Source organism: Sorex fumeus, unplaced genomic scaffold (genome assembly GCF_029834395.1).
Source record: "Sorex fumeus unplaced genomic scaffold, SorFum_2.1 ptg000041l, whole genome shotgun sequence".
Lineage (NCBI taxonomy): Eukaryota > Metazoa > Chordata > Mammalia > Eulipotyphla > Soricidae > Sorex > Sorex fumeus.
Genome location: NW_026606098.1, coordinates 9,866,086 through 9,891,998, shown reverse-complemented (window position 1 = coordinate 9,891,998; position 25,913 = coordinate 9,866,086). Strand labels below are relative to the sequence as shown.

At 57.8% G+C, this 25,913-nt stretch overlaps 2 protein-coding genes across 2 annotated transcripts; one reads left to right on the top strand and one right to left on the bottom strand.

The window, feature by feature from the left end:
• Positions 1 to 3,299: 3,299 nt before the first annotated feature.
• On the bottom strand, positions 3,300 to 6,757 carry S1PR5 (sphingosine-1-phosphate receptor 5). Its single transcript, XM_056119899.1, has 2 exons — positions 6,670 to 6,757; positions 3,300 to 4,530 (listed from the first exon to the last, which is right to left on the bottom strand). Exon 2 carries the CDS (start codon positions 4,510 to 4,512, stop codon positions 3,316 to 3,318), a length of 1,197 nt encoding a protein of 398 aa, XP_055975874.1. The 5' UTR covers positions 4,513 to 4,530; positions 6,670 to 6,757; the 3' UTR covers positions 3,300 to 3,315.
• Positions 6,758 to 19,564: 12,807 nt separating this feature from the next.
• ATG4D (autophagy related 4D cysteine peptidase) lies at positions 19,565 to 25,887 on the top strand. The gene is made up of 10 exons (XM_056119892.1): positions 19,565 to 20,022; positions 20,674 to 20,757; positions 21,051 to 21,224; positions 22,000 to 22,270; positions 22,345 to 22,409; positions 23,453 to 23,583; positions 24,531 to 24,609; positions 24,684 to 24,760; positions 24,857 to 24,976; positions 25,418 to 25,887. The coding sequence occupies exons 1-10, from the start codon at positions 19,791 to 19,793 to the stop codon at positions 25,586 to 25,588; spliced, it is 1,404 nt and encodes a 467-aa protein (XP_055975867.1). The 5' UTR covers positions 19,565 to 19,790; the 3' UTR covers positions 25,589 to 25,887.
• The last annotated feature ends 26 nt before the right edge of the window (positions 25,888 to 25,913 follow it).

The following is a 25,913-nucleotide window of genomic DNA, read 5'->3' as shown; positions in this document are numbered from 1 at the left end:
CCTAGCAGTGTTCAGTGTTCAAGGGTTACTCCTGGCTTTGCATTCAGAGGTCACACCTGGCAGGGCTCAGGGGACCATATGGGGTGCCAAGGACTGAACCCAAGGCAAGCTCGTAAGGTAAACTGCCCACTGTACTATCATCTAGATCCCAGTTGTGTGTGTGGAGCGGGAGCTCCAACCCAGGGCCTCACTGCATTCACATTACCTGCTAAATCACATCCCTGACCCCCTACATTTTTGGGGGGATCACCCCAGCAGTGATTGAGTTACTCCCGGATCAGTGTTCAGGAAGCCTCATGGGTCAGGAAACACAAACCCAGATCGCCACACTCCTGGACCTCCACCCTCTGGTATCTTAGTTTTTAACTTCTTTGGGGGCCACACCCAGCTGTGCTCAGGGCTTACCCCCTGACTCTGCGCTCAGGAATCACTCCTGGCAGGGCTTGGGGAACCTTATGGGGTGCCTGGGAGCAAGCTCAGGTCAGCCACGTGCAAAGCATGCGCCCAACCGGCTGTACTACGCTCTAGGCCACCCCCGCTCCCACGTCCCCACCCCCGTCTATTTTTAAGAGTCCAGTTTACTGAAAACTCAGCAAACAACAGAAGGAAATGCCAGACGGAACAGATGTTGGTCTAAGAAGAGATTGTGCCAGCTTCCCGGGTGAATTGGGGGAATTCCCATCCGGGCTCGGAGTTCCGGATTAAATTGAGTCTGGAGAGAACATTTCTCCACCTTCTTCCCAGGCCCTGATAAATCTCTTACCTTCATGCCATCAAATGAACCAAACAACAGGAGCGGGATGTGTCAGCTGCTTCGGAATTTGTAATGGGGGGGGGAGCTAGCAGTCATCTGGGGACCCCCTCAGACCTGGAAACCAGACTGCAAGTTTGAATGCATCTGTGTTCCAAAAACTAGGCTGTTTTCCCCAGCGTGTGGTTGGTGACTCAGACCCACAGGTAGTTAAGAGCGGGAGTTCCTCCTCCCCGCACCCCAGCCCAGTAGATGGTTTTACTGCTGCTTGCCACTGCCTGCGGTTCAGCGATCTCCCGCTAGGGGGCGCGCACCATCTAAATCCGTGGCGCCCCGCTAAGGAAGCAGGAGGGAGACTTCACCCGGTTTGGAGCTACTCAGTCTCAAATGGGGCCCTTCTCCCCCATCCCACCCCGCCCCCGCAAGGAGAATGCAAACTCCTCAGGGAGTGGGTGGACACCCACTATGCACCTCGGGGTCCCCAGCATGGAACCAACCAGCCGTTCAGATAGGCGCTGGGCGAGGAGCTGAGAGTTTTCCCATCAGTCATATGCAGCCGAGGGTCCCTGCACGACTAGGAGGGTGTCCTGGGTCTTTGTGCCACTGTGTGTGTGTTGAGGGGAAGAAAAGGGGGAGGGCAACTAGTCCAGCATCACGGGCAAACTCATGGTTCTCCACTATAATTTGTTTTGGATTTCTTTTCTTTTCTTTTTTGCCTTTTAGGTCACACTCATACCCTTCGATGCTCAGAGGTTACTCCTGGCTCTGTACTCAGTAATTACTCCTGGGCTTGCTCTGGGTATCATATAGGATGCTGGGGATGGAACCCAGGTCGGCCGCATGCAAGGCAAGCACCCTACCCATCATACTGCCACTCCAGCCCTGTTTGTTTTTACTAGGATTTATCTTGGGAGCCACACCCAGCTGTGCTCAGGGATCACCCCTGGTGGGGCTCCAGGTACACTCTGGGGAGGGGGGGACTGAACTCAGGTTAACTGCAAGCAAGGCGAGTGACCTACCCAGGGTACTATCTTCCAGGAGCCCCCATTTATTATAATTTTTTAAAAGGTTGACACTGCTTTGAACAAAACTTTGCAGTACCATGTAGAAATTGGCCAAGTCTCACAAAGTTTAATTTTTTTGTTTATTGTTTTGAGACCATACCCAGCAATACTCAGTGCTTACTCCTGGCTCTGTGCTCAGAGTCACTCCTGGCGAGGCTCAAGGGATCCCATGCAGTACTGGGGATGAAACCCAGCCTCCTGCAAGGTCTCCTGCAAGGCCAGCTCCTGTCCTATCTCTCTGGCCCCCAGTATCCAGCTTTACAGAGCCCCACCTTTGAGTCTTCTCCCCTGAACCAGAGCTGTGTGGCACCTTCCCTTCTTTGCTCAGTTCTGCCCAGGCCCTCAGAATCCACCCTAAAGCACAGTTCCCCACCTCGCTCCCCAGAACACCTTCATGTTATTCTGGTGCCCACCCCATGGTCCTTCAGAGATGACAGGCACGTGGAAAAGTCAGAAGTGGTTCCTGGGGGGCTGGAGCGATAGTACAGCGGGAAGGGTGCTTGCCTGACTCGCAGCTGACCCGGGTTCGATCCCCAGCATCCCAGATGGTCCCCTGAGTCCCATCAGGAGTCATTCCTGAGTGCAGAACCGGGAGTCACCGTTGAGCATTACCGGGTGTGACCCAAAAAGCAAATTCATAAAAGTGAATTGAGTCCTGACCCCTGACCCTTCTCTGCCTACAACCCTCCATAGCTCCGGGCTCACTGGAGCAAAAGTCCTTCCCTGAGCCCCGCCCCCTCTGCCCTGCCACAGTGGCCCTGGAACAGTGGCTCCTGTGGGAGCTCTGGTCCTTTCATGCTGTCCCGTGACTTGGTTCCCTCCCCTCCTGTGTTCCTTTTTTTCCTGCAGAACTAGGCAGGACACACCGCAGCCTCTGGGACTTCGCACGTGCTGTGCCCGCACCCGGAAACTCAGTTCCTTCAGGGTCCCAGGGACAGTGATGGCTAAGCTTCCCCTGACCCTGGGCTCGTCGCTCTATCGTCCCTGGAATCGTCTCCATTTCTGGGGGGCTCTGGGAAGGTTTCTGTTCCCCAGGCATCAATCCACCATGTCAACCAGGAACTGGGGTGTTTGCCTCTGTCCTAGTAGGGCCATTTCCCAGGTCTCCTCCACCTCTGCCATCTTCCACGGCTTCTAAAATTCCTTAATGGAAAAATGGAAAATTCGGGGTGGGGGATGTGGCTCTGAGTTCCTCCCCTGTATGGATAAAGCCCTGGGTTCAACCCCCCAAATCACCACCCCAATTTTTTGGGGGTTATTTTTGGATCACACCCTGCAATGCTCAGGGGTTACTCCTGACTCTGCACTCAGGAATGACTCCTGGCCGTGCTGGGGGACCCTATGGAACGCCAGGAGGAATAGAACCCCGGGAGGCGAGTGCAAGGCAAGCGCCACCCACTGCACTATCTCTCTGGCCCTTCGCCCCCACCAGTTTTTTTTCCCAAAGAACATTTCTGCCAAGCTCCTGCTCCAAGCTCGGGCCCGCACGCAGAGGGGCTGTCAGTCCGCAGCAGGAGCAGGAACCAGGGGCGGGGCGGTGGTGGGCACGCCGGGGTCTCCGGTGTCGCCGCTGGTGTCCAGCCTGTCCCTCAGAGGAGAGGAGCGCTCGGAGCGACTGGAGCTGCCGTCCAGGCCGGGGGGCAGCCAGCGCTCCAGGCCCCCCGAGGCCCCGGCGGCGACGCGCGGCCGCCGGGAGGCTCCGGGACCCGCACAGCAGGGCCGGCGGCCGCAGCACAGGAGCCGCAGGAGCCCGTGGCGCAGGTCGCGGTTGGTGAGCGTGTAGATGATGGGGTTGAGCAGCGAATTGGCCATGGCCAGCCCCAGAAAGGGGTCGGCCTGCAGGAGCACGGGACAGGCGCGAGCCGGGCACGCCACGTCCAGCAGGAGCAGCAGGAAGAGGGGGCCCCAGCAGGCCACGAAGGCCAGGAGCACCACGCTGAGCGTGCGGAGCAGCGCCAGCGAGCGCGGGGTGCGGCGGGAGCGCGCCGAGACGCTCCCGGCCGCCCCGGGGCGCGCCCGCAGGCGCCGCGCGTTGGCGCGTACCTGGCAGTAGATGCGCGCGTAGACGGCGCAGATGGCCGCCAGGATGCCCAGGAAGGCGAGCACGCAGAAGAGCACGTAGGCCTTGGCGTAGAGCGGCAGCACGGTGGAACACGAGTCCAGGCGGCCCAGGCAGTTCCAGCCCAGAGCCGGCAGCAGCCCGAGCAGCAGGGACACGCCCCAGGCGGCCACCGCCAGGGCCAGCGTGCGCCCCCGCCGGGCGGCCGGAGCGGGGCCCCGGCGGGCCATGGTGAAGCGGCGCTCGAGGGCGATGGCCAGGAGGCTCAGCACGGACGCGGCCAGCGCCACGAAGACGCCGCCCTCGCGCGCGAACCACAGCGCCGGCGACAGGCGCAGCGTCAGCGGCCCCGACAGCAGGATGTTGGCGGCGTAGGCGGCCCCCGCCAGCAGGTCGGACAGCGTGAGGCTGCCCAGCAGCAGGAACATGGGCGCGTGGAAGCGCGGGTGGCGCCCGAGCACCAGCAGCACCGCCAGGTTCTCCAGGACGATGAGCGCGCACACGGCCAGGCACACGACGGCATCGGCGCGCAGCCCCGCGCCGGGCTGGTAGCGGGCGCCTCGGAGCTTGCCGGTGTAGTTGTAGTGCAGGACGATGATCTCGCTGACCGGCGCGGGTCGCAGCAGCCCCGGCTCCATGGGCCGCCTGCCCCAAGGCTGCGGAGAGGCAGGACGCGGGAGGGTCAAGGTTGGGGACATGGCATCCCCGCGCGCTCGGCCGAAGGTGCGCGGGCCGGACTGCTCCCGCACCACCACCCCATGGGGGCTGAGACACACAAGTGATAGCGCCCTGCAGGGCACTAGAAAGTATTATCATCCTCCGCGGGGATCGCCAGGGGCAAAGCCACTCACGGTCTCCTACACACAAAGCCAAGTTCACGGAGAAAGGGACAGAGACCAGCCGCCAGGAACAAGAGACCTACAGTCATTTACAAGGGCTGGTATAGGAGACCAAGGCAGGTGGATTCGTGGCACCCCAGAGGACCCCAGAGCCCCGCCAGGAGTGATCCCAGGAGTGTGCAGAGCACAGAGTAAGTCCTGAGCACTGCCTGGTGTGACCCAAACCCAGAAGGGGAAAAATTAAAAAGAGGGCAGGAGAGAGGCTGAGCTCAAGAGGCCTAACCCAAGGTTCGGGGCTGGAGAGATAGTATGGCGGGCAGGGCTCTTGCCTTGAACGCTGCTGACCCAGGTTCAATACCTGTCACCAAATGTGGTCACCCGAGCTCACCACGAGTAAGTTCCAAGTACAGAGCCAGGAGTAACAACTAGTATAGCCCAAAAGCCTAAAAAAAAAAAAAAAAAAAAAAAAGGAAAAAAGAAAAAAGTGGGTGGGGCCAAAGTTTGATCCCTGGTATGGCACTGTCTCCTGAGCACTGAGCGTGGAGCAGCCCGTGATGAGCACCACTGGCTGAAGCCCCTGACACCCCAAATAAGCAAAACAAACTCATATTCCACGAGGGGAACCCACAAAGGCATTCAGGGGCTGGAGAGAGAGTACAGTGGGAAAGGCATTTGCCTTGCATGTGACCAGCCCAGATTCAATCCCTGACATCTTCCTGCGCGCGGAGCCTGGAGTAACCCCTAAGCATCGCCAGGTGTGGCCCCCCCAAACCGAAACCCAACAAAAGGACCTTCCCACATGGACAGACACTTCCAGACACAAATTCCCCAGCACATTTGGGCGGGAGACCCTTCACCACACAAGCCCAAATTTCACCATGGCCAGCCACTTGCATGCCAGAAGCCCCAAACCCACCTGTTGGGTACATGCACTTTTTCCTGCCCCAAGCTTCCCACCCACCACCCGCTCCCCTCTCAGTGGCAGAGCCTGGGGCAGAGGTTGCCACCCCTGGTAGGCATTCAGGCCTTGGCAAAAGCTGCACATGTCATTAAAGGCTAATAACACGCCAGCTGTCGGCCCGCCTCCTCCACTGCGCGCTTCTCTGTCCCCATTGATGGGGGAGAAAACTGAGTTGTGAGACATGTCCCGGGAGGGGTGTCCCTGCATCCCCAAACATGCAGCGGGACAGAGACACAGCACGGACCCATTTAACAGATGAGAAAGTCCTTTGCCCGCAGGTACAAAATCAGCCTGAGGGTCCCCACTGCACACTAGAGGGGAAAATGTAGTCAACCCCAGGGACCATTTGCATGCAGACCCGGGACTCTCGCGCTGGTGGGGCCGCTGCACCACCTGGAGGCAGCACTAACCCGACAAGCCTTGGTGCCACCTGGACAGGGCAAAGCTGAGGGACTCCCTGCATCTCACCCCGCTCCTAGGTGAGGCCCTGCATCTAACCTGGCATACTCGGGCCCAGTCCTCCCCTAGGGGATGCCAGAAAAGCAAAGGAACCGGGATGGTAGGCACGGCGACCGCCTCACCGCGTCAGCAACGCTCGACACTCACCCGCGCGCCAGGTTAGTGCGCCCCCCAAGTCGCGCTGCCCAGAGAGTGGACGCTGCTTGGGGCGGGGTTGGGGGGTGGGTGGGAGGCTGCGCTCGACCCGGGCAGGCAGGCCAGGGGCGGCCCCGGGACGCACCCCCTCCTGTTGGGGCCCGGGCACCCAGCCCGTGGCTGCCAGCCTGTGCCACCCGCCGCGGCACCGGAGCGCGCCCCGGCGGCGACTGGCACGGCCGAGCCCTCCGCTCCCCCCCGCGGGACTGGGCCGCCACCCAGGGACGCTCCGTCGCGGCGGGAGGGTTCGGAGATGGGGCGAGGGAGGGTTTAGAGCCGGGGGTGTGTGTTGGGGTCGGCACCGCTGCCAAAGCATCTCCCCCTCCCCACTTCCCGCCTACCTGTCCAGAGAGCCTCTAGGGCTGCACCCGGGTAACAGCCGGGCTGAGCGGGGTTCCCAGCGGCGAATTTAGGAAGGAGGCTTAGCCCAGTAGGTGAGGCCCGCCCCGCCCCGTCTCGTCCCAGTCGATTGGTCCCCGGGTGTGGCCACGCCTCCTCACTAGCCCCGCCTGTTGTGGGCGGGGCTACAGCCGCCGGGGTCCGGAGCGACCCGCCCCCACCCCACCTCACCCTCCCCTCCCCACCCCTGTCCTTCACGTTCCTCTGTGCCTCTCGCTCTTTCCCCCCTGTTTCGGGTTTCGTCCCCCTCCAGACTCACACGGGGACGGGGATGTGAGTCAGGGGCGTCTCGGTGGAGAGAGCCCAGTGAGTGAACGAATGAATGAATGAATGAATGAGTGCGGCCACAAGGGTCTTGCGTCTCCCGTCGGGGCTCGCCCGCTCTCAGTCTCTGTCGCCGCCGTCTGTCTGTCGCTCTCCCACGCCTCTCCCAGGCCTCTGCTCCACCAAAGGGCCAGTCCCAGCTGGCCCTGCATCCTAAACCGCGTTCCCAGAAGCTTTGGGGCATCACAGCTTCCCCGGCATCCCCCGCCCGCCCACGCCGAGCACCGGAAGGGGAGACCGGGTCTGGCTTGGACCTTGCCCCTGATTGCGGCTCTTTGTCCTTGCTGCCCCAGGCTCTGTTCATGGCCCCAGTTGAGGGTCCTCTGCCCACGACCCCCCCCACACAGCTAAAGGCTGGGGAGGTAGGTGGTTGCGGGTGCACCCCCCGGGAGGGATACCTGTACCCCACATTATTCTGCAACCAGTGTTTCTGGGCCAACTGGCCCGCACCGCATGACATCTCTCTGTGCCACTTCTCCACACACTACCTCCCAGTGATAAAAGCCACAAAGGTTCATCCTCAATAAAAGCAGCAGAGATGGGGGGTGTCTCCCCTGAAACACAGCAGGGGTAAAATAAATGACTCTGAGAAGGGGAAGTCACACACCCCCTGGGTGGAAAGACAAAGGTAGCTGCTTCACCCTTCACACTCTCTCCGTGCCTCTTCCTTCCGGCCTGCCCCACCTTGTCACTTTGACCTCCGTGTCACTATGACCTCTCCATATCCCACTCCCCAAGGGGCTGCGTCTCCAACATCATGTGCGCTGGGACCCCAACATACATATACACACACACACACACACACACACACACACACACACTCAGAGTCTGTCCAGGCTCGTTCTGTTCATGGGCTTATTTTGTTCGGGGGTCCCTCCTGGAAGTGCTCAGGGCTTGCTTCTGGCTCTGTGCTCAGGGATCACTCCTGGCACTGGGTTCTGGTACTGGGTACTGGTACTTGGGACTGAACCTGAGTCGGGGGTATGCCGGCAAGTGCCTTCCTTACTGTACTTCCGCCCCTGTGGATGGAGTTCAAGCCCTCAAAGTCCTCACTGGTGCTCCCGGCTCCCTCCTGCCCTTTCGACCTGAAACAGCTATTCCCAAGCCTTCCCGGGGCCACTGCCTCGGGTGCTTGTCCTCATCTCTGTCTCTTGATTCCACCTTTATTCCTCAAGTTTTTGTTCTGAGTGGGTTGGCCCTGAGGGCACCCCCCCCCTCGACCGACAGCTCTGGCCCAGACCTGTTATGAAGGTGAAGGGGCTCCCTTGCTGCTGCCGCCAGCTGCGGTGGCTTTGTTCAGTGTCCCTTATCTGCAAAGTGGATATAGTCATTTCACCTTATCCACCCCAGGGGGTGCTTAGGAGGATGAAAGGAACCAGCCCAGCCCGGCCTGGACCTCCAGCCTGCACAGAACCAGCCCAAGCTCTGGGACTCTGCATTTCCACTCTTACCGCCCCCTCTGCCCCAGCTGCCAGAAATCAGCAAAGGACCCTCTAGCCAAACGTCAGCCTCTGTGCTCCCCACCCGGGCCCACTCCCACCCGCATGCACCGCCCCACAGCCAAACCTGGTCTCTTCCCAGGGAAGCTCGGCCGCTGGCCCCAGCCACAGCAGTGGCCGACTGCTGCGTGCCTGGGCGACACACCGGCCCGGCAGGTTCCCAGCAGCCCTGATCCACCACAGGGGCGCCCCGCCCCATCTGCGCCCACTCGCCCCAGCTGGGTCCCCGCCTTTCACAGACAAAGTGCCGGCCTGATCCCCTGAGACTCAGAGTAAGCACTGCCTGCCTAGGGGGCTTCCTCTCTCCCCTCTCTGCACCCCTGAGGCCAGAATGAGGCTCCAGGACGGGTCAAAAAACAACTTTCTCCTGGGGGAGGGGGACCCTTACATACCTGAGGTCTGGGTTGATACTGCCCTGAACTGCCAAAAAAAAAAAGGGGGGGTGGAGAAGAAAATTGGGGGTCCAGGGAGATGGTTGGAATGGTTCCTGTGCAAGCTTTGCATGCAGGAGATCTGAGTTTCATCCCCCCAAACACCCAAGGATATTTCTGTACCCCAAATACCGCCAAGGGTGACCCCTGATCAGAGAAGGTCTTAAACATCACGGATGTGGCCCCAAAAACAAAAGTAGAAAGAAAAACTGAAAGAGCAGAGAGGAGGCAAGAGATAGCACCTGGGATAGGGTGCGTATATTTTGAGGGCCACAGCCAGCGCTACTTAGGGCTGACTCCTGACTCGGTGCTCAGGGGACCCTGTGTGTGCCAAAGATCAAACCCGGGGTTGCCACAAGCAAGGCAGAAGTCTTCCTCTGTATAGTATAATGGGGGCCCACAATGATGTACTCCCCACCTCACCCCACCCCAACCCCGCTTTATTTAAACACTGTGGTTTGCACAGTGTTGGTCATGATGATTTGTTACAGGCATCCAGTATTCAGAGACTGTTGGTCAACCAGCACCACCATCTTGTTCCAGAACGTTCTATCACCCCAAAAGGAGATATCGCCAGTGACCATGCTCTCCTGCCCCAGAACCCCTGCAGGTTCATACCCTATGTGACTTTCGGAGCATCTTCGCCAGGCTTCATTTCTTTTCCATTGTGGGGTGGCATCTTGCCAGTTTCACTCAGTGGGTCCAGTGCCCCCTTTGACAATTTTTTTTTTTTGCTTTCTTGGGTCACACCCAGTGATGCACAGGAGTTACTCCTGGTTCATGCACTCAGGAATTACTCCTGGCCGTGCTTGGGGGACCATATAGGATGCTGGGAATCGAACCCGGGTCGGCCGTGTGCAAGGCAAACGCCCTACCGGCTGTGCTATCACTCCAGCCCCCTCCTTTGACAATTCTTAGCCAGCTGGGCTAGCAGGTCCCTGCCAGAGCTTGAGGACGTACTTCTGTTCTGGGGCACTCAGGCCACTCTGGAGGTGCTCAGGGACCTCCAGGCAGGACCTGGAATCATGTGAGAGACCAGGGACCAAATCAGGGTTAGCTAAGCACATGACAAACATGTTCACCACTGGACTTTTGCTCCAGCCCAATTTTTTTGTTTCTTCTTCTTGATTTTGGGCCACATCAGGCCATGCTCAGGGGTTACTCCTTGGCTCTGCACTCAGGAATTAGCTCCTGGCGGTGCTCGGGGGACCACTTGGATGCCAGGGATCGAACCTGGGTCGGCTGCGTGCAAGGCAAACGCCCTACCCGCTGTACTGTTGCTCTGGTCTCCACCTCTGGCATGATTTCTTTTTCTTTTTCAGTGTTTATGAATAGTATTTGGCGGTATGAATGTACTTTGTTTTCTCTCTGTGTGTATGTGTGCGTGTTGTGTGCACATGTGCTCATGCGTGCAGTGCTGGGCTTGAACCCAGGCCCACAAGCATTTCAGGCCTATCCCAGGCGCGTTGGTTTGTTTTGTTTGGGTCACAACTGTTGATGCCCAAGGGATCCAGCTGTGCTTGGGCCCACCCCAGGCCTCCTCCAGGCCAAGCCCCCACACCAGCTCGTGAACTCGCTCCCCACCCCTCCCAGGCCTTTATTAATAAATAGACTTCTTATTACAAATCATAAGAATAATCTACTTCTTATTAGAGCATATTACTAAGCCTTATTAAGGAAGGCTCTGGGCGGGAGGTGAGGTTAAGGGGCAGAGCTTGTGGTTGGGAGGGAGGAGAATACGGCTCTGGTGCCCAATACCACAGTCCATGAATAGGCACGTTGAAGGTTCCGAAGAGCTCATTGCTACTAGGAGGCTGGTAGGAGAGGGGAGTCACTGTTCCTGGGGTGCTTGGCCCATCAGGACCCCGCCAACCTCTCCCCACTCCCACTCAGTAGAGGCATGACGTTTCCTGTGGAATCAGCCTCTATCCGCCGCACGGGTGTGCAGTTCCTGCTTCTGTTAAACCAAGGCAGAGAGGGGGCCAGAGTGAGAGCAGAGCAACGAGAATATTTGCCTTCCACGTGGCCCACCCGGATCTGATTCCCAGTTCACATATGATCACTCTGAGCACCGAGTCAGGAGTAACCATTGAGCATCTCCAGGTGTGACCCAAAAAAGTCAAAAGCAAAAAAAAAAAAAAACACCCCAAGGTGGTGGGTTCCAAAGACTCTCTTGGTGTGTGTGGTGGGGGGGATGGGTACCAAGAATGTGGGAAGCAGAGAAGCCCCATCTCCCCCTCTACTGCCCCTCTAGGTATACGCCTCTCCGCACCCTTACTCGGCCAATTTGAGACCTGGAATCTGCTCTGACGCTGAGCTAACCTGCACCCAACACACAAGTGTGCACACACACACAAACACACACAGGCATTCCTTTCAGGAGGGGATTGGGAAAGTCAGCGGGGTGGAGCGATTGCATCAGCACCTGCAAAGCCTGGGGGGCTGGAGGGAACATTCCACAGGGCCATAGCTCAGGGCCCACAGCTACAGGAGGTTGAGAGTTTGATCCCTGATGCTGCTGCATGCGCACGTGTGCACGCTCACACACACACACACACACACACACACACACTCATACCCACACTCATACTCACAAACATACACACACATTCACATACATGCACATCCATACACATTCAAACACATATACACTCATGCTTTCATACTCACACACACACTCACACATACATACATACATACGTTCACATACAGACACATTCAAACACACACACTCATGTTCACACACATACACATAAACATATATACATTTACATACATACATATTTAAATACATACACACTCAAACACACAGACACAAAAACATACATATATATTCATATACACACATTCAAACACATACACACACTCACACATACTTACATTTACATACTATACATTTAAACACACACATTTAAAAACACACATTTAAATATACACACAAACATACAGACATTCACATACACTCACACATACACACTCACAGGTACTTATGCACACATACACGCACAACAGCTCATCTATATACACACTCACATATACACTCACACACATACACACTCACACGCACTCATATACACACAACAGAAACTCATATATTTAATATACACATTCACATACATACACTCACAGTTACACACACACACACTCACATACACACATTCACAATCACATAAGCCCACACACACTTAAACACAATCACACACACGACCACTGCTTGACCTGAGTACTGAATTATCTGTCCCGGCTGGCCTATCACTGGTAGTGATACCCAGACTCCCTGAATATTGCTTGAGCGGTCCGGGACCTCCCCCCCCCCATAAGAGAGTACAACACGAATGGAAATCTAGTAACTTGGGGTCAACCAATCCCTAGAGCCAGGAGAGAAATGGCCTGCTCTGGTTGGTCAGGTTGGAGAATGTGGGCGGGTCTTCCTAAGAAGGCGCCAAGACCTGCGCCTGCGCCTTTAGGAACCCCCAAATCTTAGTTGCTGTGAACCAGATCCCGAGATGAGACGGGAAGGACTGAGGGACTTCAATTTGCTCCGCTGTGTGTGGGATGCCCCCCAGGTATCCCTGGTGTGCTGAGTCAGGGCCGTGTCTGAGCGGTGCTCATTCCTTTTATTGCTTTTATGAAGATGTCATTTTCTTCCCTTTGAAGGGTGCAATTAAGGAGGATCATTATTACCAAACACAGCTCCACCTGGTAGTAACGCCTTTTGTTTCTTTGTTTGCTTGTGGTGGTTTTGTTTTGGATCAGTGGAAAAGGCCACAAGCCTCTCTGACAGAACTGGATAGAGAAGAAGCACAAGAAATAAATATTGAAATCAGTGGACGAAGGTCCCCTGTACCCCAGAAGGAGGACCTGAGGCTTTTGTCCCACATAGGCCCTATCTATCACTCCTGCCACCTCAGGGGTCTGGCTGAATCTTTTGTTTGTTTGTTTTGCTTTAGGGTCACACCCAGTTATGTTCAGGGGTTACTCCTGGCTTAGTACTAAGGGATCACTTCTGGAAGTGCTCAGGGCACCATAGCGGATGCCGGGGATTGAACCTGGGTCAGCCACGTGCAAGGCAAGCAGCCTCCTCACTGTAGTATCAATCTGGCGCCTATGGTGCTGGGTGTTTTAAGAACCACACAACCGATTGCCAAATTGGGATAGAGAGATAGGACAGGGGTTAAGGCACTTGCCTTGCATGCGGACAACCTGGGTTCCATAACCCCAGCACCATTGGGTCCTCTGAGTCCTGCCAGGAGCAATTCCTGAGCGGAGAGCCAGAAGGAAGCCTGAGTACTGCTGGGTGTGGCCCCAGAACCCTTAAAATAGAGGGAAGAAAAAAGGCAATTGCAAAATTGAAGTGGGGGGACCCCCCATCCCACCCCACCCCACCAAGCAAGCAAGCAAGAAATCAATAAATCAATCTATCAATAAAAAAAATACCAGGCAATCATTTCTGCCCAGAGGGGAAAGGGTGTTGCTCCCTTCCGCCCTCCTCCCTCTGGAAAGAAAGATGGCGGCCACATGGGAGCCTTGTGGACAGCAGGTATGAGCCGGGGGTGTGGGGGCGACTAAAACCTCATGGGAAGGGGGGCGTTCTGGTCCGTCCTTCACGCCCTACCGAGGTCACCAGTTGCCCCCCGCGAGCGGCTCTCCAGCACGGCCACGGCCCCAGAAGCACAAGGACTTAATGCAGAACCCAGCAGCTTGGAGCAGAAAAGTGAACGGACTCTGCATTGATCCAGGCCATCAAGTCTGCCGGAGGGGAAAGGGTGTTGCCCCATTCGCCCTCTCCTCTTTGGAAAGAAAGATGGCGGCCACATGGGAGCCTTGTGGACAGCAGGTATGAGCCGGGAGTGTGGGGGCGACTAAAACCTCATGGGAAGGGGGGCGTTTCGGTCCGCCCTTCACGCCCTACCGAGGCCACCGGCTGCCCCCCGCGAGCGGCTCTCCAGCACGGCCAGGACTCCAGAACACAGAAACCAATTTCTTAACTATCTGACTTTCAGTAGAAATACTTCCAGGGTCAATAGGTAAAAGAGCAGAAATCCAAAACCAACATTTAATTCTTGAACCCAGCCGTAGAAAGCAAATCACTTCACAATGCTTTTTCAGCATGTCTGATTTGGGGGGGGGGGGTAAACTCTAAATAATAGTGGTGAATCTTTTATTGAAACAATGAATCTAATCAAAGCAGATAGAGTGTTAACTAGAATTCATCTGCTTCACAGGGACGGGGAGGGGTGGGGGGTGGGGTTTTATTGGGGTTCTTCATGGTAAAAAATAAGTATTGGTAAAGGGAAATGTGTTTGATATTTGCATGACTGAGACATAAACCTGAAAGCTTTGTAACCTTTCCCACAGTGATTCAATAAATAAATTAAAAAAAAAAAAAAAAAAAAAAAACAAACAAAAAAAAAAAAAAAAAAAAAAAAAATTGAAGTGGGAGCCCTTTTGAGCATCTGCTTCAATTTTCTTTGTTAAACTAGCTGGTTTGGGCCGGAGTGATAGTACAGTGGGCAGGGCATTTTCCTTGCACGCAGCCAACCTGGGTTCAATCTCCAGCATCCTATATGGTCCCCCAAGCACCACCAGGAGTAATTCCTGAGCACGGAGCCAAGAGTAATCCCTGAGCATCACTGGGTGTGACCCCCCCTCCAAAAAAAATAAAGCCGGTTCTTTGGCGCCAGATGGTACTTTTCCACCTGGGAACCAGCCCTTGGTAGTGGAGAATGCAGCAAAAAATGTCTTTTTTCTCCTCATCCATGCTCTTCCCCCTGCCCCCCCACCTCCTGTGCTCCTTCCCCTCCCCTCCTCCAGCCTTCCCCTCCTCCTCCCCCCCACTCACCCTCTCCTTACACTCTTCCTTCTTCCCTTCCTCCTCTCCTTCCTCTCTCTGTTTCTTTCTTCCTCCTCCTCATTTTCTTCCTTCCTTTCTTTTATTTGGGGGTTATACCCAGTGGTGCTCAGGGGTTTACTTCTGGCTCTGTCCTCAGGCATCACTTCTGGCAGGGCTCAGGCACCTGGCAGACCGTATGGGGTGCTGGGGATTGAACCCAGGTCAGCTGACCACGTGCAAGGTAAGTGTTCTCCCCACTGTTCTATGACCCTTCCTTCCTTCCTTCCTTCCTTCCTTCCTTCCTTCCTTCCTTCCTTCCTCCCTCCCTCCCTCCCTCCCTTCCTCCCTTCCTTCCTTTCCTTTTTCCTTCCTTTCTTTCTTGGGCTACACCTGGTGGTGCTCAGGACCTGTTGCTGGCTCTGTGCATACGGATTACTCCTGGTGGCACTTAAAAAAAACTGCAAGAGGTTCCAGGATTAAACCCAGGATGGCTACATGCAAGGCAAGTGCCTTAATCCTATTCTCTTATCTGGCCTTTGCTGAAATCATGAAGAAGTGCTTACTCTCCATACAAGACCTTGTTCAGTTTTTTGTAATTGGGGGACGGGGTGAATACCCAGAAATGCTCAGAGGTTACTCCTGGCAGTGCTTGGAAGACCATATGGGATGTTAGGAATCAAACCTGGGTTGGCCACGTGCAAGGCAAGTGCCCTACCTGCTGTACTATTACTGACCTTGTTTAGAGAATTATAAAGTGTAGCTTTTTTTTTTGTGGGGGGGGTTATACTTGGTGTTACTCAGGGGCTATTCTTGGCTCTGTGCATAGAAGTGACCCCTGGTGGTACTTAAGGGATTAATAAGCACAAGGCACTGTACCTTACCTCATATCATGTACTGTCTTTCTGGCACAAATTTTTTTTTCTTCTTTTTGTGACACACCCAGCGATGCTAAGGTGTTACTCTTGGCTCATGCACTCAGGAATTACTCCCGGCAGTACTCGAGGGACCATATGGGATGCTGGGAATCGAACCCGGGTTGGCCACGTGCAAGGCGAACGCCCTACCCATTGTGCCATCACTCCAGCCCACTGGCACAAGTTTTGCATTCTTGTTTGTTTGTTTGCTTTTGGCAGGGGCAGTGGTCAAATCCCACCCGGCCAAGCCCAGAGCTTACTCCTGGCTCTGCACTCAGGGATCACTCCTGACAGTGCTTGGGGACTCTACATAGTGCTGAGGATCAAACCATTTGCCTTGTATATCGGGTTCTGCTGCATGCAAGACAAGTGCCCCATCTATCCACTGTACTATCTCTCAGGCCCCAAGTTTTGCATCTTCTCAGCCAGAGTGCAGCAAATGACGAGACTCATTTCTAGAACATTCTCTCACACAACTCAGGATGTGACGGATGCACAGGAGGCAGGAAATGATGGCCCCAAGAAAGTCAGGAAGTGTGACCAGGAGAATGATCTAGCGTGAGAAACTGTCCGTCCATCTCAAGTTTCCTTGCAGCGAGTGTGTGATTTATCTGAGCAAGCGGCTCGGTCTGGGCGGGCTTTCCAGGACACAATTTATTTCATTAAAGGGCATGGGAACTGGAGAGAGAGGCATGGAAACAAACATTCCTCACATTGCTGAGGAACCCGCCTTCAAGTGCATGCTGATACAGTTTTTTTTAAATTTAATTGAAAAAAGGCAGTCCAGGAGCTGCAGCTATAGTATAGCGGGCAGGGCATATGCCTTGATGTAGCTGATTCTGGGTTCGATCATCTGCATACCATATGGACCCCCAAGCACCGCCAGCAGTAATTCAAGAGCACAGAACCAGGGGCCGGAGAGATAATACAGGGGGTAGGGTATTTGCCTTGCACACAGAGACCCAGCTTCGATCCCCGGCATCCCATACGGTCCTCTGAGCATGGCTCGACGTAATTCCTGAGTGCAGAGCCAGGAGCAACCTCTGAGCATTGCTGCGTTCAGCTCCCCCCTCCCCAGTAAAATCCAAAGGCGAGCTGGAGGGATGACTCAATGGGTGGGGCACATGATCTTCATTCAGGAGACCCCTATACGCTGCCTGAGTGACCCCCACCCCAACCACAGTCAAAAATAGCCCTTGAGCATGAGTGGGTGTGTCCAGTCCTGAGAGAGACAGAGACAGAGAATGAATCTATAGAAAGAAAGATGCGCCTCCTTAAGTTTCCTTGGGAGAAATTCGGGCAGAACTACATGGAACAGAGTGGACAGCTTTGCTGGAGGGAGATCAGAAGCAAGTCCAGCAAAAATGCTAATTTTGGGGGCCAGAGTGATAGCACAGGGGGTAGGACATTAGTTTTTTTTTTTTTTGCTTTTTGGGGTCACACCTGGTGATGCACAGGGGTTACTCCTGGTTCTGCACTCAGGAATTACCCCTGGCAGTGCTCAGGGGACCATGTGGGATGCTGGGAATTGAACCTGAGTCGGCCACGTGCAAGGTAAACGCCCTACCCGCTGTGCTATTGCTCCAGCCCCCTAGGACATTAGCTTTGCCATAAATAACTCCTGAGGGTAGAGGCAGGAGTAGCCCCTGAGCATTGCTGGATGTGGCCCCCGAAGCAAAACAAACAAACAAAATGCTAATTTTGTATTCACGTCATTTTGTTATTTTGCATGTCCAACCAACATGATTGGCGGTGAGCACCTGCCAGGCAAGTGCCCTCCATACTCTGTTCTCTCTCCAGTCCTCTTCCTGGCTTTTTCCCTAGTTTCTGGAAGCTTCCAGCAGTTGCAAGCCCAGATCCCCAGGATTCATGGTCTTTATATGTGTGGGTTTGTGACTCTTTTTGGGGAGGGAGGGTTGGGACCACGCCTCAGAGGCTATTCCTGGCTCTGTGCTCTGGAGTGACTCCTAGTGGTGCTCAAGGGAGCCAAATGCCATGCCGGGGAGACAACTGGGGTTGGCCATCTGCATGACAAGCACCTTAGCCCCTATGGTATCTCTCTGGCTCATGGGTTACCTTTGGAAAAAATCCCAAAGGTCCTTGGCAAGGAGTGATACAACTTACTCAGGGCAGAGCAGGTGCAAATGTCCTGGGGAGGGTCTCTTCCAGCTGCGGTCCAGAAGGACACAGTTTTGCTGGAGGGACTCAAGTGAGGGAACGCAACTCTGGGATTGGCCACTAGAGGTCACGCTTTCTGTGGTTCCTGGGGTCCCCAAAGCACCACTCAGTCTGCTGTTTTGCTTCTTCTGAGCCCCCAGTGGGCCTGAAATACCAGGCTAAAGGCTTTACAGGGCTTAACTCAGCTCCTCCCCCTGCACCTGACCTTCTTCGGACTTAGAAACATTTAGAATATTTAATAGTTTCATGGAGGTGTAATTGACATACCCTGCAAACCACAGACAACACTCCACTCGGAATCCTCAACTCTGGCAATCACTCAAGATACTGCAGCGATAGCATGCACACCACCCAGTTCCACCCCCAAGTATGGCAGGTTACAAAACTCTCCCACCTCCTCCCTGCTTTCCGCCCCCCAGGGATTGCCTGGCTGCATTCCTCAGTGTAGGTGACATGGCGTTTTCTGGAGCTGTAGAGATTCAGGAGTCTGGAGTAGCCTTTCTCCTCTGGGGGTCACAGGAACCCCAAGATAGTCCAAGGGTGGGGGGCAGAGTGCAATAGTACAGCGGGTAGAGTGTTCCTCTTGCATGCAGCCCATCTGGGTTCCATTCCTGTTGCCCGGGTTCCCCAAGGCCCCAGGAGTAATCTCTGAGCATATCTGAGTGTGACTCCCGAACAAATAGTCCCAGGGGGACCAAAAGTGAAAACTGAGTGAAGGCCAGGAGACTAGGGGGCCAATCAGTAGGACATGGGACCCAACAGGAGGGAAAGGTGAGAAGGGGACTATAATCAGCAAAAAGTTGGGGGCTGGAGAAACAGGAAATCACGGATGGCGCTGGCCTTGCACGCAGCTGACCGGGTTCCATCCTTGGCACCGCATAGGGTCCCCCAAGCCCCGCCATCAAGGACTGATCCTGGAGTGCAGAGTCAGGAGACAGCCCTGAGCACAGTCAGGTGTGGCCCCCCCCCCCCCCCGAATCAAACAAGAAAGAGGTAGAGAAACGCTTCCAGTGCTGCCGGGGCACTTCCCCCAGGGGAAAAGTGCATGATTTAATGTTGGGGAGAGGTGGGGAGTGCTGGTTTATTTCCCTCCGCAAATGATAGCAAATGATCGCGGTATCATAGCCCCAGTTGAAGTTCTGTGGGAAATTGAGGCACACAGAAGCGAGGCCTGAGTAGGGGAGCTGAAGGGACCGGGAGGGGGTAGCACAATAAAATACAACTCCTACATCTGGTAAAGGCCGCAGTCCCCAGGTAGGGGTGATCAACCTGCAGGTGAACCCGGGTGCCCGGGTCCCCTGGCAGGCAGGGCGGCTTTAATATCCCTAGGGGGCGTGGCCAGGCCGCCCAGGGGCGGGGCACCTGGGCCCAGGGGGCGGGCCCAGAACGCAGCCTTGGCCATCCAGGGGCGGGGATTCACGTCAGGGGGCGTGGCCGGAGGCGGGCCGCTGGCAGCCGAGGGGGCGGGTCTAGAACGGGCCCCTACCACCCAGGGGCGGGGATTCACGTCCGGGGGCGGACCGTGACGGCCTCGGGGGCGGAGCCTCGGGCCCCGGGCGGGGCGCGAGGTTCTGGGGCCTCCGATTAGGAGCGGCCGTGGCTGGGTCGCGCCTGCGCGCCGCGATAACCCGGGGCGTGGGGTCGGGCGCGCGGGGCGCGGGGCGGGCGCGGCGAGCACCGGCTCGGGGGCCGGGCGGCGGCGGGGCGGGGCGTCGGGCAGGCGGGGCCGCCCGCCTCCCTCCCCGGGCCCGGGGCCGCGAAGATGGCGGCGGCGGCGGCGGCGGCGTCCCGCAGCGGCTCCCGGGGCCCGGCCGCGGCGTCGGGGCGCGAGTAGCCCCCGGCCCAGCGCCGACCCCGGGGCCCCGTGCGCCCCCCGGCGGGCCCATGAACTCGGTGTCGCCCGCCGCCGCGCAGTACCGGAGCGGGAGCCCCGAGGACGCGCGCCGACCCGAGGCCCGCAGGCCGCGGGGGCCCCGGGGCCCCGACCCCAACGGCCTCGGGCCCTCGGGAGCCAGCGGCTCGGCTCCGGACTCGGGGGGCGCCGCTCGGGAAGAGCCGGACGAAGTGGACAAGTTGAAGGCCAAGTTCCTGACGGCCTGGAACAACGTTAAATACGGTGAGGAGGGGGCGGGTGTGGGGGGCGTGGGGGCCCCAGGGCTGAGCGCACCGGCCAGGGGCCTCGGAGGGGCCGTCGAGGACTGTGGGAGCCCAGGAGGACCCGTCCTGGGACCCTGCCGAGATACCCGCCTCCTGTCCATTTGTTCCCTGTCCCGTGAGTCACCTGCGGGTCCTCGGCCCCGCCCGGGCCTGCCCTGCCCAGGGCGAACCGGCTGCAGAGCCAGCACGGAACGTTTCGTTCGGGCGGGCGAACCGCTCCCTGCACCTCCACCTTCTGACTGTCAAGTGGGTGCATGATCCACAAGCATTGAGCCTCAAAGAGCAAACACTGAGGGGCTCAGTGGGTCCTCCACTCCCTTTCCCCCAGTGGCAGTGTGACACCCATTCCCTAGAGGCAGCACAGGTAGGGGCTGGAGCCACAGGACAGTGGGGGAGGAAGTTTGGGCTGACCTGGGTTCCAAGTCTAGCACCCCCTAGGGCCCTTTGAGCCTTGCTGGGAGTGATTTGCGAGCGCAGGGCCAGGAGTAAGGGCCAGGAGCATGGTTGGTGTGACCAAAAACAAAATGAACAAAATCCAAACCAAAACCAAGGCTGCTCTCGCTGGCTTTCGCAGGCGAGGGACCTCATTGTTGCGTTACTGTCTCCCCAGGTTGGGCTGTCAAAAGCCGAACCAGCTTCAGCAAGATCTCCAGCGTGCACCTCTGCGGCCGCCGCTACCGCTTTGAGGGTGAAGGTGAGCTGGAGGGCACCACCCCGGCACTCACACACATACACTCACACCCTCACACCCACACCGTCACATACATGCACTCGCACCCACTCATTTTTACTCACACTTGCACACATGCATTTATACTCACAACTCACACGTGTACACAAGCCTTTACACTCACACACCCTTGCACACACACTTATACTCACAACTTGCACACACACATTTACACTCATCCTCGCACATATACTCACACACTGGCACTGCTTCCCGGATGCCCTGTGTGCGGGCGGCTGATGACCTCTGTCTCCTAGGTGACATCCAGCGCTTCCAGCGGGACTTTGTGTCCCGCCTGTGGCTCACGTACCGCAGGGACTTCCCGCCGCTGGCCGGGGGCTGCCTGACGTCGGACTGCGGGTGGGGGTGCATGCTGCGCAGCGGGCAGATGATGCTGGCACAGGGCCTGCTGCTGCACCTCTTGCCCAGAGGTGAGTGGGCGCGCCCCTGGGCCTCCCTGGCACGTGAGAGGGTGTGGGGAGCAGGGGGTCCGAGCAACAGCACAGCGGGGAGGGTGCTGGCCCGGCACGTGGCCAACCCAGGTTCGATCCCTGGCACCCCATAAAGATCCCTGAGCACCACCAGGAGTGATCCCTGAGCACAGAGCCTGAAATCAGCCCTGAGCACCGCTGGGTATGGCCCAGAGTCAGATTAGGGGCCAGAGAGAGAGGACAGGCAGGGAAGGGCTGGCCTTGCACAGAGCCGAGAGGCTGAAGTTCCTGGCACCACATCGGGCTCCACAACCCCCGCGGGCGTGCCAGCCCCTGAGCATCACTGAAAAGTGGTGGAAAGTAGTTGAAAAGTGCGGGCGGCTGGGCCAGAGCCTCAGGTGCAGGATCGAGCCCTGCTGCCCCCAGCCCTGCTGCACAGGCGGCGCATGCTTGGCAGGGCTCCATCCCTGGCGCTGCATGGCCCCTGGAAGTGACTGCTGAGCACTGTGTCAGGAGTAGTTCTGAATCCCACCAGGTTTAACCCCCTTAGGTATATATGTATGTATGTAAGGAGCAAGTTGGAGAGGGCTCAGGGGTGCCGCTGACTGAGGTCCCAAGTTTGATCCTGGCACTGTCTGAACCACGGGCCCAGCCCTGCAGGGTGTGAACAGGGGCCGTCCAGCCTGGACCCCTGAGCCTGCCCATGAACCCTAGGGACTAAAGCCCAAGCGGATGAGAGCGGCTGCCCTTTGACCCTGCCCTCCACCCCCTCCAGACTGGATTTGGCCCGAGGGCGCAGGCCTGGTCCCCCCTGAGCCATCAGCACTGGCCTCTCCACTCCGGTACCGCACCCGCTGGGTGCCCCCACGCTGGCCCCAGGGTGCCCCCGAGCTGGAGCAGGAGCGCCGACACCGGCAGATCGTGTCATGGTTCGCCGACCACCCCCAAGCCCCCTTCGGCCTCCATCGGCTGGTGGACTTGGGTCAGAGCTCAGGCAAGAAGGCGGGAGACTGGTATGGGCCGTCGCTGGTGGCGCACATACTCAGGTGAGGACCCGCTGCTTGGGCCAGGGGGTGGGGGCGGGGGGCAGGCCCGGGACTCAGCCTGTCCTCCGCCCCAGGAAAGCTGTGGAGAGCAGCCCCGAGGTGGCCCGCTTGGCAGTGTACGTTTCTCAGGACTGCACAGGTAAGGGCAGGTGGCGGGCCAGGGAGCCACAGGCCTGCGCCCCCTGCGGCTTCCGGGTGCGGGTGGCCCGGGACCCCCAGGCTGAAGCACGTGCAGGATTGCCAGGCCCCTGCTCAGTGCAGTGGGTGGCCTCGGGGATGGAACTCTCGGCCCGAGCTTACCCACTGAGGCACTTTCCAGCCCCCAAAGATGCACTTTTTCTTTTTGGCTTCACACCCGGCGGTGTTCAGGGTCGACTCCTGGCTCTGTGCTCTGGGATTACTCTTGGTGGCGCTCAGGAGACTCTCCAGGGTGCTGGGGTTCGAACCTAGGGCCTCCCATGTGCAAAACAAATCCTGCCACAGGTGCCTTCCCTGCCCCCAGGAGCCCTTCCTGGCAGCGTGTCAGGGGTGCCTGACCTGTGTGAGGCCTGGGGTCCCGCTGCAGGCACTGAGCCCCTCTCTATCCCCGCCCCCCCAAAAGAAGCACAGAGCCACAGTCAGGCTGTGGGGATGGAACTCACAGCCTCATGTCTGCGAGACAGGTTGTCACCCAAGCCCTCCCCCAGCCCTGCCTCTTGATATTCTGAACCCCCCCCCCCGAACTGAATCCAGCATCCATCTGGATTCCCAAGCTGATGTGGGAGAGCCAGGGGTGGAGGGGGGCCCTGCGGGTGCAGTCCCCCTGGCTTCCTACTCCTGAGTGGACCCACAGTGGGAGTTCCCTCGCTGGGGGGGACCCTGGCTCTTTCAGCCTGGCTGCCCTCTGCAGAATGTGGCTCACAAGGGGGGAGGGGAGGGAATGTGCGTATGTGTGTGTGCACGAGTGTGTATGAGTGTGTGCGTGTAAGTGTATGAGTGTATGTGTGTCAGTGTATGTGAGTGTGTGTATGAGTGTGCACGTGAGTGTGTTAAGGGGGGCTGGGGAAATGACCCCCTTGATGAGCAGGTCACCCCAGAAGGTGACTGGGGATGAGGCTCAGCCGTGGGGCTCCAGGACCAGCTCTCGGGGTGGGAGGGCAAGTGAGGTGGCCCCCTCCACCCCCGCGCTTCCCCTCCTTCCAGTATACAAGGCAGATGTGGCACGCCTGGCGGCCAGGCCGGACCCTGCGGCCGAGTGGAAGGCGGTGGTCATCCTGGTGCCCGTGCGGCTGGGTGGGGAGACCCTCAACCCGGTGTACGTGCCCTGCGTGAAGGTAGGTTGGGCCCGCTGGAACCCCCGTCCACGGGGCAAAGGTGGCTGCCAATGCTCCCTGCAAGCTCGTCTACTCACTCCGGGGGTCCAGCACTGCTCCTCTGTGCCATGCCTGGAGGGGTGGGCTGGGGAGGGGTCACAGGGAAGAGGCACATGGGGTCCTGGGGCCGGAGTGATGGCACAGCCGGGAGGGCATTTGCCTCGCGCATGCCTGACCAAGGTTTGACCTTCAGCACCCCAGATGGTCCCCTGAGCACTGCTGGGAGTAGTTCCTGAGTCAGCCACGAGTGAGCCCTGTGCCCCACTGGGTGTGGACCAAAAGAGCAAAAACAGCAACAAAACAGGTTCCTCTGGGAGATGCCAGGAAGGGGCTCTGGAACCAAACTGACAACAGTGGGGGTACACCCTGGGCCCTGAGAGAAGCCAGGGAAGCCACTGAGAGAGTCAAGAAGACAGGACCCCATTCCTCAGCTGCCCCCTGCTCCAGAAAGTTCTGTCCTGGGGTCTGGGCAGCCCGGCAGGGCACCTTATCCCGGGCTCCCTCTGGTCTCTGCAGGGCCTGATTGCCCCTGGAGGCCCGTTCTGACAGCCCAGGTGCTTCTGGCTGGAGGTGGTTTTGTCTTTTTGTTGTTTTTGGTGGAAGCACTCTCAGTGATGCTCAGGGCTGACTCCTGCCTGCACTCAGGAAACTACTCCTGGCAGTGCTCAGGGAACCCTGTGAGATGCCGAGACCAACTCCAGTCAGCCGTTGGCAAGGCCAGCATGCTCCCTGTTGTGCTGCCCTGAGGTGTTTCTCGCCTGCCCGAGGTCTGGGCCCCAGGAAGCACCTGCTCCTGCTCCTGGCTGAGCTGCTTAGAACGGCCGAAGCAGTCGGCCTGCCCACTGCCCAAGGGCGAGGGTGCCCACACATGATGGGCCGCCCTTGAATCTGCCCCCTCTGCCCCCCAGGAGCTGCTGCGCTCGGAGCTGTGCCTGGGCATCATGGGGGGCAAACCACGTCACTCACTCTACTTCATCGGCTACCAGGGTGAGTGCCCCCTCCGTCTTCAGCCCCCAACCCGCCTCCCTCGCCTCCTCTCATCCCTTCCTCTGCCCCTCCAGATGACTTCCTGCTCTACCTGGACCCCCACTACTGCCAGCCTGCTGTAGACTTCAGCCAGGCTGATTTCCCCCTGGAGGTGAGCTGGGGGGGACAGGGGGTGCCCTCCACCAAGTGCAGAGGGAGGCAGGGAGGAGCTGGCGCCCCCTGAGCTTCCCTTGTCGGTGCACCCCAGTCCTACCACTGCACCGCACCCCGCAAGATGGCCTTCTCCAAGATGGACCCCAGCTGCACTGTGGGGTTCTACGCTGGAGACCGGAAGGAGTTTGAGAAGCTCTGCTCTGAGCTGACCAGGGTGAGCCGGAGGCAGGGCTAGGGGTTCTGACCATGAGCCGGATGCCCGGCTGGGCTTGGAATAAGGGGCATGAAGTTCTGGGCCTTTGGCGACAGCTGTGTCCAGGGAGTAGTGGCAGCCCCCCTCAATGCTTATGGGTAAACAGCGGCAAGAGGGCCCAGAGGTATAGTCCAGCAGAGCGGGTGGTTACCTTGCACGCAGCTGACCCGCGCTGGATCCCCCGCACCCCATTTGGTCCTCAGAGCCACACTGGGAGGAGTGATGTTGAGCACCTCTAAGTGTGGGCCTGCCCCCCAGCAATCCCAAGGCTGCCTTTCATTGGCAGTTGTGGGTCACGTGCTCGTGAGCGCCAGTTTCTGGGAGGCGGCTGATTGGCTGGTGTGGAAGGGAGGGTCTCGTCCTGAAAGCACCGCACTGAGCCGCTCTTGCTCCTTCCGCCAGGTCCTCAGCTGCTCCTCGGCCTCCGAGCGCTACCCCATGTTCACGCTGGCCGAGGGCCACGCTCAGGACCACATCCTGGATGACCTCGGCTCTCAGTGTACACCACGGCCACCAAGGCCAGGCCGGCCCAAGGCCAAGCGCCCCAGCTCTGAGGACTTTGTGTTTTTATGAAGGGAGGGGAGGGAGAGATGCAACAAACACTATTTATTTTTCTATTTATGTCCTGCTGCTGGGGGAGCAGGCGGAGGGGGAAGGGGGTTCCTGGACCTCCGGGGGGGATGGAGCACCTCACCCCTCAACTCTAAACTTGCACAGCTTAAACCTCCGGGCAGGGGCTCTCCACTGGGAGCAGAGCAGCCCTGGCCACCCACTCAGGGTCAGACTCAAGTACTGTACTTGGCACTGGACCCCCACACCCCCCACTGGCCCCCAAGTCTCTTCCACACGCCCCCACTGGCCCTCAAATCTTTCCCGGTGGCAGTGAGGGTGAATAAAG

Coding starts and splice junctions, on each gene's coding strand:
- S1PR5 (XM_056119899.1), bottom strand. CDS start 4,512: ATGGAGCCGGGGCTGCTGCGACCCGCGCCGGTCAGCGAGATCATCGTC.
- ATG4D (XM_056119892.1), top strand. CDS start 19,791: ATGAACTCGGTGTCGCCCGCCGCCGCGCAGTACCGGAGCGGGAGCCCC. Junction 22,271..22,344: donor CTGGTGGCGCACATACTCAG/GTGAGGACCCGC, acceptor CCTCCGCCCCAG/GAAAGCTGTGGAGAGCAGCC. Junction 24,610..24,683: donor CTACTTCATCGGCTACCAGG/GTGAGTGCCCCC, acceptor CTGCCCCTCCAG/ATGACTTCCTGCTCTACCTG.